Below are 14,054 nucleotides of genomic sequence, written 5' to 3' on the forward strand. Positions count from 1 at the left end.
GGGCAACGGGAATTTTGTGCTCTTCTTATCCCTACCCAAGGATTAAATTATGAGCCATCACGACGAACGAGAACACCCTCGGTGCTTCCAACCCGAGTGTGACCCCAACAAGCGTCGGTAGAAAACACTTGAGACAACCCATGTCGAGTCTAGTTTTCCCGGGTCTGATGCCTTCATGAACCAAGTCAGTCAGTGCACCACAATAGTTTGGTCGGGGTCGAAAACCTTGGCTGCCATCCCGTTGGCGCGCCAGAGCCACTGTACAGTATTAGGCTCAATTTCCCCTCCTCCCCCCCGTCTTTTGGAGGCGTCTGGTGGAACCCGTGATCATTAATTGAAGCGCGTGGCCTTTGATTGGCGCCCCTTTGTGTCATTCATGCCTTTTCTCCCTTACCCATGGCTTCCGAAGCGGGCCGAGCAGGTCACGAACTGCCGTATTTGTCGACCAAGATTGGTAGGACGAGTTTATAAGCCGCCCTGAAGCTTGGTTGCATTTACACACGCTTTTGATAAAGATAATTCTTGTGAACGGGAAACTGAAGAATGGAGCCTCGGCTCGAGTCTGCGTCCTGCTCTGTTTTCTGCTGTGCAAAAAGCTCTCTCGCATAACTTTAATCTCTCACAAAGCTGTCATCGCCAAATTGGCACACAAACACACAGACACACAAACAGAAGTGCAATTTGCTAATTAATGGGCAGGTAGAGCGGATGATTGACTTCCGCCTCCTCCCAAATTCGCAATGGTCGTGCACACTAGTAGAGCGCCACCTTTTGTGTTTATTGATCCTTCAGCTTCTTGTGTGCTGGGCCATCGGCCAGAACAGCCCGACACATACTCTGAAATATCGACCGACCAGTTTCCTGTCCAAGCGGCCCACCTGGGGTGAACTTGAATATGACTTCTCTCGGAGGTTTTGGTGTTTTGCCCCCGGTCGTGTCGTGAAGCCGGGGCAACAGCACTGAACCTTGCGGGGTTTTTGTGTCGTTCTTTCCATTTTTTTTCTTTTCTTTTTCTTTTCAACATTCTCTTCTTCCTACATTTCAAAGAAGAATGTTACTTCCAATTCCAAAGGCTTCATTCGAAAAGGAGCTGACTGGTCGCCATCAGAGCAGTCTGCACGACCATGAATCCCCCTACTTGGCTGAGCCCTCCAGTGCTGCTAATATTGAACTACAGCCGTTTTCTCATTATTCTGTCAAAGAAAACGTCAACAAACAACTCCTGTCCCAGAGAGCTAGAGCTGGATTTGACGGCAGGAGACCACCGACTCCATACAAGAACACGCCTTCATGAACGGTCTTCATGAACGGTCCTCATCTTTGAGACAATTTCTCGAGAGTGTGATACCCATCTGTTGGCGCGGCTCGACCAAGAAGACATCGGTACCCCAGATGAGGCACTGCTGAAATGCAATGCATGCATGTTGAAACGACTTGATCCGCATAGACACCAGTGGGATCCAGGAAAGATATCTGATGCTTTCCGTATCATGTTTCAGCGCCTTTCTTGTCGGTGTCCCGCCAAGGGAGCGCAAAGCTCTTCCCCAGGACGACCATGCCTGATGAATTTCTGAGTCCTCGGAGGTAAGCAACAGACATCCTGCCTCATCACCTTAAGGATCTCATCTTGAAGGCTAAGAGTCAAACAGAAGAGGCGAAGGCGCTCGCAAGTATGAAAGCAACGATGATTTCCTCCCAAGGTTTATGCCGCTGGGTATTTGAAGCACCTCCGTCGACAAACTCGTCAAGGACAGCGGGGCATCATCACCGCAGGCAATGTCCATTGTTGCAAAGCGCTGGGTCCAAGTCCTGGCTCTCGGGCTGAGGGACGGTCTGAAATCAAGTCTCGAAACCGAACAGGGTCAGTCATGCTTTCTCGTCAATGCCACAACAAATGTGAACAACCACAAGGAGAGGCAAGAACTCTTCTACACATGATCGCCACAAAGGTCGTTGGCCTGTGAAGGCCACCAAAATAGTCAAGGAATGTCGAGTCAGTATTGATGTGGAACTAAGGGAAGGCGGTGTGCGGCGTCCATGATCATACCTCTCAAAACCTCGGACATAAGACCAGGACAAGATATGATAGTCCGGAAGGCTTGTTGAAGTTCCCTGGTGGTGTTATGCCTCGTCATCCATCACGCTTTGCGACAAGAAAAGTCTGAAGGGAGTGTTTGAGAAACTACACCGACTCCTCCAGAAGCCGTTTGAGGGCCACGACGTCAGGCGGAGGACTCGGAATCTTTGGGAGGGGTTGGAGGCTTCAGCCCTCGACCGCTCATTGCCAGTCCTCCCCGAAGAACATCCGCTCGGCGCGGGCCGAAGTGCCAACTTGGGTTGGTCTGTTCTGGGCTGAGGGACGAGCCACGACGAAAAATGACACTGAAAAAGGGGGTGGGATTTGTTTTCCCCCTCAAGGAACCGACGGACAAATTTTTAAAAATAGAAAAACCCGTCTGCCGTTTGGTTGGGGCGGGCCAGTGGCCCTCCTCCTTCTTGTCGGCGGCGGCGGTGTCAAGTTCCGGCAGCAGAAGGGGGAAAGGAAGGGATACCCTCTGTCCAGTGCTGAGGATGCGCCAACCTGCATCGGCCGTGCTAGGAGAATTTCCTCGATCGAGCTTGTCTCCGAGACAGCGGTGGGCGGGATCTGAGGGAATTCTTCAAGGGGATCTGATTATGCCGCGTCGACTGATCGGCATGGGATATGTTATACTTTGACGAGAATTGGAAAAAACCTTGGGAGGAATGAATTCTTTTTGGGCAAATATTCTGCCCATCCCCAGCGTGTTGCTGTCTGTGTCCGTGCATGTGCACAAAGGACGCCATCTGCAAGAGACAGACGCATCGGGCTCCGCCCCCCTATTTTCTGCCACTCAGTTGAGCCCAGCCTCCGTGTCGGGTCGTGAGTTGTATAATCGGGAAGGCCGACTGTCATTGTATTGTTTTTTATATATACAATATATATATTGTATAGCGGGGACTGACAGTAAGCATGAGCTTTCAAGGGCTGGGCGACGGTAAAAGTCGGCCGGAGTTCCACTGCAGCAAACGTCATACAACGATCCAATCTGCAGTTCGGGGGATTTTTAATTCTTAAACACAACTTGACAGGCCAGGGGGCCCGGGATCCGCTGGTGCACCCTCCGAGGTTTTGATACAAGTTGCATTTTACAGGAAAGAAAATCCATGGGAATGGATGACTCAAAAGTTGATCTGTCAGAATTTGGCGTGTGTCGTTCCCGGGCTAGTCTTCCTGTTTAAGGCTCTCGGCCGATCGGGGAGCAGGTCTTCGAAAACAAACCCCCAATGCACAGCCGGTGCCCGACGCATCCGTGGCACCAAGGCGTCCACCGCTGGCGGACAAGAGTCCGGTCCGGCCGGAATGGTTGCTGTTTCAGTCTGATTTTGCGCCCGGTGGACCGACTAAAAAAATATAACAAAGCTGCCTCGGCTTGTGGTCCACTTGGGGGCCCCCAGAAAAACCCGCCCACCGTCCTCCGCGTTGGGCCCAGTAGGCAGGAGAGCATTGATACTGATTGCGCCATGAAACGCCGTGACGATATGGGACATGATTGACCTAGCTTAGCTGGCGCCGGATTGTACATAGTATAATATACGTCCTGAGTCGTCCGCATGAAAGTCGTGCCATGAGTAGTGATCCTCATCTCTCAGACAATCTCTTGTGACGTCGTCCTGCCGCTATTTTGGACAATTCCTCCCCTCCCCCCCAAAATACACATAACAGACAGGCTGAACAGAGGAAGAAACAGCCATGGCCAAAGACACAAGCCTAACGTACGTCTTCGCCAAGAGGCCGACGGGCCAGATCGTGCCGGGGGAGACCTTCCGCGCAGAGACCACGCCTGCACCGACTGAGGCAGATCTGCAGGAGGGCGATGTCTTGCTCGAGACGCACTACATCAGCCTCGACCCTTCGATGAGGGTGTGGCTGAAAGGTAAGTCAACCGCGGTGTGTGGGACGCTGGGTCTAACTGGGCACACTGCTGACCCTCGACAACCACTAGACAAGGCTAGCTACCTGCCACCGCTGCAGATTGGCGAGACCATGCGCAGCGTCGGCGCTGGCGTCGTCCTGGCGTCCAAGAACCCAATGTTCAAGGCCGGCGATTGGGCGACGGGGTTCACCGGCTGGCGGGAGATCGCGAAGCTTGGCCCGCGGGAACTCATGCCTGTAGCACGGCTGCCAGGCGTAGAGATGCCCGACCTGCTCGGCGCCATTGGGCCGACGGGCCTGACGGCGTACCTGGGCCTGGAGAAGATCGGTCTGCCCCAGGCCGGCGAGCTGGTGGTTGTGTCCGGAGCGGCGGGCGCGACGGGCTCGATTGTTGGACAGATCTGCAAGCTCAAGGGCTGCCGCGTGGTCGGCATCGCCGGCAGCAAGGACAAGTGTGCCTGGCTGAAGGAGCTCGGCTTCGATGCGGCGCTGAACTACAAGGACTCGGATTTCCGTGAGCAGTTCATCGAGGCAACCAAGGTAGGAAGATCTCGACTTCTTTTCTGCTGAGTCCTGAGTGTGTGTGTGTGTGTGGCTGGCGCAGCGCTGACTGGATTCGCAGGATAAAATCGACATGTACTGGGACAATGGTGGGTTGTAGCACACAGATCTCATGGGAATGGCTGATGAGGCTGACTTGATTTGCAGTTGGTGGTGAAATACTTGATCTCGCCTTGGGACAGGCCAAGCTTCGCGGCCGTATCGTGGCGTGTGGATGTGAGTAACGAGGAGCAACCGGAGGAGCTGTGAGGTTACTAACACGTTGACAAAAGCTATCAGCACTTACAACGACGAGGGAGACACGGCAAAGCAGACCTTCAGCGTGAGACCGCCTCCTTGGACAGGAACGTGTGCATGAGCCAGAACGCTGACTAGCGACTCCAGAACCTTGGGATGATTACGTCGTTCCGGCTGCGGTAAGATATACAAGTCCTGGTTCAGTGTTCGGTTCATTTGGGCTGACAGTGAACAACAGCATGGAGGGTTTCATCGTCATAGATTATGCAGCAGAGTGGCCAGCAGCGGCCAAGCAGCTGGCTGTGTGGGTGTCAGAAGGAAAGCTCAAGTCCAAGAACACCATTGTCAAGGGAGGCCTGCAGCAGGCAGAGCATGCTTTGGTTGATCTCTTCAAGGGTGTCAACACAGGTAAGGAATTTCCATGTTTCCCTTCCCTGATTGTTTCTTCAGTGTATCGAAGACTGACATGATCCTAGGCAAACTCGTGGTCGAGGTCAAGGAGCTGAAGGCGTAGGGGAAAATTCCGACCTTGCGCAGCAGCAAGCCGCGCAAAACGTGTCATGTTATGTCCTCTGGCACGAGCAATAAGGCTCGGAACAAGCTCAGGACTTGAACCGTAGGATAGGGGATATTCTGATGGCGTCAAAGGAGGAGGCCTGAAACATCCGAATTGATAGGTCGTTGGAGGCTTTTCGTGCGTGATGAATGCGCCAGATAGACAGTCATATACACGCAGACGTGGTGGGCCAATCGTGTATAGACAGTGAAATGAACTTGTCAATGACAGAACAAGCACGTTTGATTGATTGTGGTGAACTATTGTCGATCGATGCTGCGATTGGGTGTCGGCCGGTGGGAAACCCTACAGTAAATTGGTGGTGGCTGCGTACCGTAGGTATCCAGTTATGTACAGACCCCACTTCAGATAGACCCTCCTTGACAGAGACCCCTCTTCCCCGTTCCCACGCAGGGGAGGGGGGGGGGGCCAGTCGCAACTACTCTCGCGTCGCATGAATCTTAATTTTCCGACGACGCGCCGCGTCTTGCCCAGCACATACGTGACGGCCAGCCAATTTGCGAGCACTGCATGTGATGATTGCCAGCCGATCACGCCAGGCAGAGATTCGCGGCTTGCATTCATGCGACCCGAAGATGACTCTGAGTTGATCCTCAACCTGTTGTTGGCCTGACCAAATTCTTGAATACTGTCTTTGCACAATTGTCGCTCGCTTGCCTCTATATTCACAGCTTGCTTGGATCGAAGACATTGGCCACGCAGTCGAAGTCAGAGCTCGTGGTTTCGCAAAACTCATGACAACAGGACGCAACAGCAAATAAACAGAAATACGTTCAAGATGTCACGACTTGTACTGGGAAGACATATGCTGCCCAGATGTGGAAGCAGGTGGATGATGGCCGGCCCCGCCATGGCTCCTATGGGAACTCCCACTGCTGGTCCTTTCTACCAGTTCGTACGAGAGGTCTCTACTACACGACCGAAAAAGGCACAGGCCACGAAGGAAGCTACGAAAGAGAAGAGCGTGCCGCTGTCCAAGGCAAAGGTTCCTGCAGCCACGAAGACGAGGAAAGCGTCTGTCAAGGCGACTGAGCAGGACGTGGAGGCGACAAAGACGGTCAAGAAGGTGCGCGCAGCGAAGGCAAAACCAACCACCAGCACTGTCACGGAAGTGAAGACACCAGTAAAGGGGAAGAAGACGGTGGCGGCCAAGGGCACTGCAGGGGGTGCAGCCAAAGCCACTATGGCCGCTGCCGCTCCAGAGCCGACAGTCAAGAAGAACGCAGAACCAGTGGCTTCAACGCCTCCACCACAGCAACGAGACAATGCGTCCAGCTCGATACGCTTCACTGCGCCACAGCAGAGCTCATCGTCGAGTGCATCAACAGCTGCAGCAGCACCTGCCTCTAATCCGACATCCTCGCCGACTCCGACACCCAGCCCAGTTCCTCCTCGCTCGCCAGGCAACTTGAAGCCCAAAGTGGACACCAACAGCCCTGAATACAAGCAAGCTGCGCGGAAATGGACGGCCACAATGATAGCGTTGCCTATCTTGTTGGTCACGTCCTACTTCCTCTTTGAAAGATGTGAGTGTCACTTTCGCCCTGGCGCACGCTACGCTTTGAGTTATGTAGACCAATTGCTGACTCGGCCTTTTCTCCAGTGGCCCTGGGCAAGCACTCCAGCCTCGAAGAGATTCGAGAACAAATTCGAGCCAAGACTTCGCGCGAAACGAAGACGAACGACGCATCATAAGTGGACGAAGTTACGAAATATCAGACTGAACTTTTGCAATCTACACTCAAACCACAATGACCTACCGTGCTTTTACTGGGACAGCGAGGTGTTTGCGGCTTTCGTACTGCCTTGGAGGCTGGAATAACCCAATAAACATACCCAATGAGCGTGTAGACCCCAGCGGCCCGTGGAATGTATCACTCGGTGACGCAATCTACCCGATCGTCACCCCCCGGGGAGAGGGCTCAGCCAGCAAACATACCTGCATGGCCCAAAAAGTAGACGATAGCGACCACACATCGGGGCTCGCCTTGACTCAAGCTGACATGTTTGCCCAGTCAAGCCGACTCTATCATCACAACAGCCACCATTCAAATGGGCACGCAGCGTCGACCACTTGGCCATTGGTGGCCCGCACATACTCATCTAGGTTCGTTTCTTGTTGGTATAACCTCATAGTATCCTCAACGACATATCCACTGAATTTGATGACTCATTTTGTCTTTAGGAATGCACCCCTCATGACAAAACTCCGTCCTGCGTTCGCGCCGGCTTATTACCACACATTGCCCGTAGTGTAAGGTCGGCACCGACTCGGCCAAAACTTCAGCCCCCTGTACCATAGTACACTTGAGGTCCATAAAAGGAAGGCAAGCAGGGGGTTGGCGCCGGATAATCGGCACGCTGTCGGCGAACGTCATTTTGCAGACCGCAACAAGAGAAAGAAAGACCAACGGAGTTTTACAACTGGATAGTGATTGGTCAAAGTTTTCCTCTGCAGGGCGAATATTTAATGCTGGCCTGCTTGTGGCCTTCTTCCCCCGCCTCTGCTGGCGCGATCGGTCCTCCTCTTTTCTGCAAAAGGTTGCCTTCTCGTCTTGTTCGACATACGAACTAATAACCATGGAGAAGACGGATACAGAACAGGGGCAGGCCGCCGAAACGCAGAGTGTCCGGGGACAGGAATCTGGCGAGAGATCGAGCGAAGAGGTCCCGACCAACGCTGATGACCTCGCTGCTGAAGTAATGGAAGATAGAGGGATGCCCGACGACGAAAGCGACGACAACAACGGAATGGCGGTTGCTGGGAGCCCGGGTCACAAAGTCCCTTCAGAAAAGGCTGGAGAGTTGGGCCGGCCGGCGACGAACGAGGAGGCTGTCTACTCTGTCATCCCGAAGGCGCAAAAGGTCCAGATCATTATGCTGGTGGCCTTCTCAGGCGTACTTTCGCCCCTCACCGGCTCTATCTACTTACCTGCCCTCAACCAAATTGCTGAGGACCTAAAAGTCAAGACATCACTTGTCAATCTCAGTATCACCACGTACCAGATTGTGCAGGGAATCGCACCGTCGTTCATCGGCACGCTTTCCGACGTCAAGGGCCGCCGCCCTGCGTATGTGGTCACCTTCTCCATATATCTCGTTGCCAACCTCGCCCTCGCCCTACAGAATAGCTATCCTGCACTCATGGTACTGCGCTGCTTGCAGTCTGCAGGCAGCTCGGCCACCATAGCCCTGGGCGCAGCAACAGTGTCAGATCTGGTCACGAGAGCGGAGAGGGGTTCATGGCTCGGATACACTACCCTAGGGATCTCGCTTGGCCCTGCGCTCGGCCCGGTCATTGGCGGGCTGCTAAACGAATATTTGGACTGGCACTCGATCTTTTGGTTCCTACTCATCTTCAGTGCCATCGTCACAATCCTAATGATTGTTATCCTCCCGGAGACAGGTCGGGCTGTCGTAGGCAACAATACTATACAGCCGCCGAAGTGGAACCTTAGCGTGTTGCAGTGGTGGCGGCTCAGGCACGGCAAGCCACTCAATGGTGGCCAGGTCTACGCAGAGGACAGGTCTACGATCATGAAGCCGAGGAAAAGACCGAGTCCGCTGTCGTCACTGCTGATCCTCACCGAGCGAGAGGGTGGCATCACTCTGGGATTCGGCGCCGTCTTCTTTGCCGGTTACTTTATGGTGCTGACGACATTGTCTGAGCAACTGACTGCCCGCTTCGGGTTCTCATCGGCCATCACCGGTCTCTGTTATCTCCCCCTCGGCACAGGATCCCTGCTGTCTCGATTCCTGGCAGGTCGACTATTTGATTACAATTTTCGACGGCACGCACGGCGCCTCGGCCTCTCACTCGATCTGTCACGCCAGCAAAAGATCGAAATCTTCCCAATCGAAAAGATCAGGCTCGAGGTTTGCATACCGTTAGTCTACATCTCCTGTGGCACCGTGATGGCCTATGCCTGGACCATGGAGTCGAAATCCAGCCTCGCCGGGATCGAGGTGTCTCTTTTCTTTCTAGGTCTGTTCTTCAGCGGGGCGCAGCAGGGCTTCAACACCTTGGTCGTGGATACGCACGCAGATATCCCAGCTACGGCCACGGCGGCCAACAACCTATTCCGGTGCCTGTTGAGTGCAGGGGCTGTGGCCGTGGCTCCTTTTATGATTGAGAAGATAGGCATCGGTTTCACTGGTGTCTTTATCAGCGGTGTCTGGTTCTGCTTCAGCCCACTGCTCTGGCTGGTCCTGCTCAGGGGGAAGAAGTGGAGAGAGGAGAAAAGGGCGAGGCAGGAGAAGAAGGACGCAGAAAGAGAAAAGGCAGCAAAACAAACAGTATAAATTTTTTTTTATATGATAGACTAGACCGTGACAACAGCACTGTTGCTGTGGTTAGCATCCATACTTCAAGAGAGGATTTCATTTTTTCATATCAGATTAGGCCTAGATGTCCTGTTCTACCAAATCGACAATTGGAGATAGAATCACTACCTCTCGCTAAAAAGAATGGACTCATTGCTGTTGGCAGTGACGTTGATGAGAAGGAAAAGTCTTCCTAGTCAGGCTAGCCTCAGCATAATTTCTTTGTATGCACTATAAACTCTGGTGTGTTGCACTTGTACACGATCCCTAAAGGAGCAGACTGACTGCTAATCAAAGTAAAGTTATGGCAGAACTGGTGTAGTAAGTCTAAGTCTTGCTCTAAAACAATGTCCTTTGTCAGGCTACCATGCCAATAGTGCCAACATTGAATTTCACATGCACTGACGCCTTGCTTGGAAAGTTCACAGTAGCTGGAGCTTACTTCTTCTTAAGCAGAGGAACCCCCGCCTTTAAACCTCCAACCGGTCAAGTTCCTTTTCTTCCAATACAAACTTCGAGAGGTGTGCATAATCTCGTGCCTTTGTCTTTTGCTGACAACACAGCCCTGTTAATCCTTTCACCGACGCTTCCAGAAAGTTAATAGAAGATGGCTCGAAGTATGCCGACCATTCCTTCACTACATAGATATGCCTTGAGCTAACCTCCAGATAGGTACTTTTTCCGAGTCAACCATCAGCAGCGGTCTCATAACGCCCGGCTCAAGTGAAGACGAAAAGCTAATAAACCATGCCACCCCAACCGCTGGCCTAGAAGCCCACGGCTACGAAGCTGCCATCCCTCAGCCCGGCAAGACCTACAAGATCCATCACCACGACACGAACGAGCTGATCACGCTCGACGAAGGACAAGTCAAGCTCGCGCTGGAGGAGAGTGCAGAGCAAGTGGGAGGGTGGCTCTGGGTCTGCGAGGAGAACATGGAGGGGTGGCTTGGGTTCCGGAACCGCGTGTCGGGGGACTACCTAGGCTGCGACCAGAAGGACCACTGGTTTCAGCGGACTGTAATCGTTGCTCATGATCGGGTGCATCAGTCTCTGTGTGTGCGGCCGGACGCGCGTGGGGGGAACCTGATTCTTGTGAAGTATCATGAAGGGGATGAATTGCGGAAGTTATCAAGGAGCCCGGATGGAAAGGGCCTGGTTGGGAGTCGTATCATTAGGGATCAGTGGGAGTTTGAAGAGGTGTAGGTCAGTGGTATGTTCTTGCTATGTTCGATTATATTTAGAATCAATACTATCGGCTCCTTGCCATAGAAGTTTTTGAAGAAGTAATTACCCAGGGGCATGTGACACACTCGTTTATATCGCTACAGGCAAGAAACTCATACCGAAACTGCGCGACTCATGATTGTATGAGCTTGTTGTTCGGCTCTGTAGATGATCATCAAGACTTCTTGTTCAGAAAGTGATTACTGCTCTTCACATGTGCAATCAGTTCAGCGCCAAGCCTCTAGAAATGAACAGATCAGCTGACACACTCATCCTTCTAGTCCGTCAACTAACACAAAGACAGCAGGTCATTTTGTTCTCTTAGTCCAATTGTATTTGTACGGATTTTGATTAATTAACCCTTTTCTTGAGAGGCTGGACAGAGTATCGACATGGGGTTTTATATACAACACATGCGACCATCCTCAACTAGGCCGTGGGGGCCCGGACCTTCATCACAGGCACGCCTCGGGTTCCCTTCCAAGCTTGCAGGCCCCTGTTCTTCTTCATCCCGGCCGTCCTCTTCACCTTGATGTCCTCGAGGGCATCAGCGTCCCGCTTCTCGAGATCGCCCGTCTCTCCATCAGGCAGGACACCCTCGCCGTCAGTGATGCTTCCAGGGCCAAAGTCGGGCTCGCCGCCGAGGGAGCCAAAGACGTCGCCAATGTAGTTGGAGGGCTCGACGCCGTTCTTGAAGGTGCAGTTCCAGTCGTCCAGGATGCCCTTGACGATCTCGACACCGGCGTTGTAGATGTTCTCGATGGCGATCTCGAAACCATTCTGGTCCATGATGAGCAGGTGGTCGTAGGCCGAGACGCCTGGGGGCGGGCGGTCAAAGTCGGAACCGGTGCGCATGAGGATGATGCGGGTAAAGTCGACCAGGCCCTCGATGGCCATGCGCACCATGACCTCGAGGGTGGCGTTGTCCTCCTGGGCGGTCATGCAGTAGTTGCCGGAGCCGTTGGTCCACAGCGTGGTGGTGTTGTCGAAGGCGCCCGAGAGCAGGTTGCCAGAGTAGTACACATCGCTGGTGGCGGTGTCGCAGAGCACCACGCTGGGAGGCGAGGCGCCGGCGGTGTAGTTCTCGGTGCTGGCGGCGTAGCGCTCACGGTAGGCCGCGGCGATGGTATTGTCGGTCAGGTTGGCCTCGGAGGCGTACTCGTAGGCAATCTGCCGCAGGTCCTCGTTCAGCTCAAACACCTCGGAGCCGTACCACTCTCCTGGGAAGGTGTTGGGCAGGTACGTGTCGAAGCCAAAGTAGCCGGTGGTGAAGTTCTCGGGCATCTCTCGGGCGTCAAACTCGTACTGGAGGGCGACCTGCACGGCGTACCGCGACAGGGCCACGCCGCCGAGGGTGCTCCACTGCGGGCTCACACCTGCGATACCCGCGATCATGAAGTACGTCGACGTCAGATCGAACTTGCCGGACAGCACAACCGAGGTGACGGTGGTGGCGGCGTTGATCTCGGACTCGCCGGTCGTGACCTGGCAGATCTCATAGTCGGCTGTGCAGTGGACATGAGGGAACAGCATAGACAGGCCCGGGGCTGAGATGTTGACGGCCAGGAGATCACCCAGGCCGCTGCTGGGCAGGTTCTCATACCAGATGTCTGCCTCAGGGCTGAACTATAATGATAATCAATGAGATATTAGCGCCAGATTCTCCCCTCGCGGACTAGTATTGTTGTTTGCCGGCAGCAGGCTCCAAAGAATCAAACTTACCATGCTGATGATGAAGACCTTGGGAGCAATCTTCTGGTTGCGAACCTTTACAGGGCTTTTGGGGCTCTGCACAGTGGCAGCGCTGGCCATCTGGCCAACGGCCAGCAGCGCTGAAGCCGCTATAGACAGGAAACGCATGCTGATTACCGGGTATAACGCTGGCTGGAAACGAGAAGGGAAAGACGACTCCGACCCGCTGAACACTCAAGGTCTCAACAGCTGGGGACGAAACAAGCTGCTGCTGGCTGAGGAACAACAAAGGTTAGAAGAAAAGAAGTCATATTTCCCCCCCGGGACAAAGACCTAGTCCATAATATATATAGATATACATATATGTACACAAGAGAGGACGGCCTGTTGAGAAAAATTACTTGCGTAGGATTCGTGGGGCTAGTGGTGGGTGGCGGGCTGACTTGGACATGGGGAGAAGGTTGACAAGGCCAAATGATAGACGATAGGGGACGCGTCGTATTGGCGGAGACCGCCGTGATGGAATCCACTTGGACTGCAGGAATATGCAAGATATCGGGTCCACCCTCTAGGGGCGGGATAGATGCTGTCAGCAGTGAAGAAAAAAAAAAGCAGGGCCAAGAACAAAACTAGAGCTCGGAGGAAGCTGGAGAAGTGGAAAACTACTCAAGGCGGACACAACACCCCCAGCCTCTGCCTTGATAGCGTGCAAACAGCTGGGCCGCTTGCAGGGGAACGATCAAAGTTAATGACGAAGACTGGGACGGAGACGGTAAACCGAGGTCCTCAAGTTCAAAGATAACGTCAAAGTCGGCAGCGTTGCCCCTTATTTGCGCTAGCCATAAGGCTCGTCTAGAATTCGGGATGAACAGGAGAGCAGGGCTGCCAGAAGATAAGGAAAGGGAAGTAGGAAAAGAGAAAAGATAAAAACAAAAAAAGGCCATACCATAACTGGTGAGAACAAAATATTGGTCAACGCAGTTGACCAGATTCAAAGAGATGACGTTGGGTGGGAACAGGCTGCATGCCTGGATCCACCGCCTGTTGACTCGAGATCCTACAGTAACTATATGGATGGACTCGACAGAGTTTCATTGTGTCACCTCATCTTATACCTATTGTGTTTATTGACTCAGTTGGATACTCACAGTCCAAGACTCACTGTCTTCTTTTCTCTTCTGTTTCCCCTCCCTCCCAAATCCCGAGGCGCAGGTTTACGCTGATGTCAGCCACCAACAACTTGGCAACAAGAACTATGATGACGCCTGCCACACACTTACCTGCAGTGTTCCTTTGTTGGGAAGGTCCCTGTTGTCGATCCGCACTATAACCGGCACGGCAATTAATTAAGGGAACAAGCAAGGGATGTTGATAAGAAAATTACTCACCGAGATTTCGGCATCAACAACAACAACAAGTCTTCCATCCCATTGAGAGCTGACCGGTAGGGGAAAGAAAGTTGTCCTGCCAACTTTGTCACCAC

The 14,054-nt window shown here is 53.2% G+C and overlaps 6 protein-coding genes across 6 annotated transcripts; 4 read left to right on the forward strand and 2 right to left on the reverse strand.

Annotated features, from left to right (window-relative positions):
• Window positions 1–1,555: 1,555 nt before the first annotated feature.
• On the forward strand, window positions 1,556–2,651 carry M406DRAFT_331075 (uncharacterized protein; the record flags this gene model as incomplete). Its single annotated transcript, XM_040920593.1, has 5 exons — window positions 1,556–1,584; window positions 1,725–1,861; window positions 1,950–1,993; window positions 2,201–2,336; window positions 2,482–2,651. 5 exons carry the CDS (start codon window positions 1,556–1,558, stop codon window positions 2,649–2,651), a joined length of 516 nt encoding a protein of 171 aa, XP_040775715.1.
• A 1,121-nt stretch (window positions 2,652–3,772) lies between these two features.
• On the forward strand, window positions 3,773–5,513 carry M406DRAFT_291930 (NAD(P)-binding protein; the record flags this gene model as incomplete). Its single annotated transcript, XM_040919002.1, has 8 exons — window positions 3,773–3,956; window positions 4,026–4,495; window positions 4,578–4,605; window positions 4,664–4,732; window positions 4,789–4,838; window positions 4,901–4,932; window positions 4,992–5,161; window positions 5,230–5,513. 8 exons carry the CDS (start codon window positions 3,773–3,775, stop codon window positions 5,265–5,267), a joined length of 1,041 nt encoding a protein of 346 aa, XP_040775716.1. The 3' UTR covers window positions 5,268–5,513.
• A 303-nt stretch (window positions 5,514–5,816) lies between these two features.
• M406DRAFT_322719 (uncharacterized protein) lies at window positions 5,817–6,495 on the forward strand (the record flags this gene model as incomplete). Its single annotated transcript, XM_040919683.1, has 1 exon — window positions 5,817–6,495. A coding segment is annotated over exon 1 (265 nt), but the record flags the coding sequence as incomplete, so codon positions are not given.
• A 1,586-nt stretch (window positions 6,496–8,081) lies between these two features.
• Window positions 8,082–9,632, forward strand: M406DRAFT_260709 (MFS general substrate transporter; the record flags this gene model as incomplete). The annotated part of the gene is made up of 1 exon (XM_040917389.1): window positions 8,082–9,632. One exon carries the CDS (start codon window positions 8,082–8,084, stop codon window positions 9,630–9,632), a length of 1,551 nt encoding a protein of 516 aa, XP_040775718.1.
• A 1,585-nt stretch (window positions 9,633–11,217) lies between these two features.
• On the reverse strand, window positions 11,218–12,634 carry M406DRAFT_81119 (uncharacterized protein). The gene is made up of 2 exons (XM_040926014.1): window positions 12,602–12,634; window positions 11,218–12,505 (listed from the first exon to the last, which is right to left on the reverse strand). Exons 1-2 carry the CDS (start codon window positions 12,602–12,604, stop codon window positions 11,309–11,311), a joined length of 1,200 nt encoding a protein of 399 aa, XP_040775719.1. The 5' UTR covers window positions 12,605–12,634; the 3' UTR covers window positions 11,218–11,308.
• A 45-nt stretch (window positions 12,635–12,679) lies between these two features.
• M406DRAFT_356656 (uncharacterized protein) lies at window positions 12,680–13,556 on the reverse strand. Its single transcript, XM_040923499.1, has one exon. It carries the CDS (start codon window positions 13,513–13,515, stop codon window positions 13,234–13,236), a length of 282 nt encoding a protein of 93 aa, XP_040775720.1. The 5' UTR covers window positions 13,516–13,556; the 3' UTR covers window positions 12,680–13,233.
• Window positions 13,557–14,054: the final 498 nt, after the last annotated feature.

The sequence above is a fragment of the Cryphonectria parasitica genome (assembly GCF_011745365.1).
Source record: "Cryphonectria parasitica EP155 unplaced genomic scaffold M406scaffold_5, whole genome shotgun sequence".
NCBI classification, from domain to species: domain Eukaryota; kingdom Fungi; phylum Ascomycota; class Sordariomycetes; order Diaporthales; family Cryphonectriaceae; genus Cryphonectria; species Cryphonectria parasitica.

Excerpts from the sequence above, each read along its gene's own strand:
- M406DRAFT_356656 (XM_040923499.1), bottom strand. The coding sequence starts at position 13,515 with ATGGCCTTTTTTTGTTTTTATCTTTTCTCTTTTCCTACTTCCCTTTCC.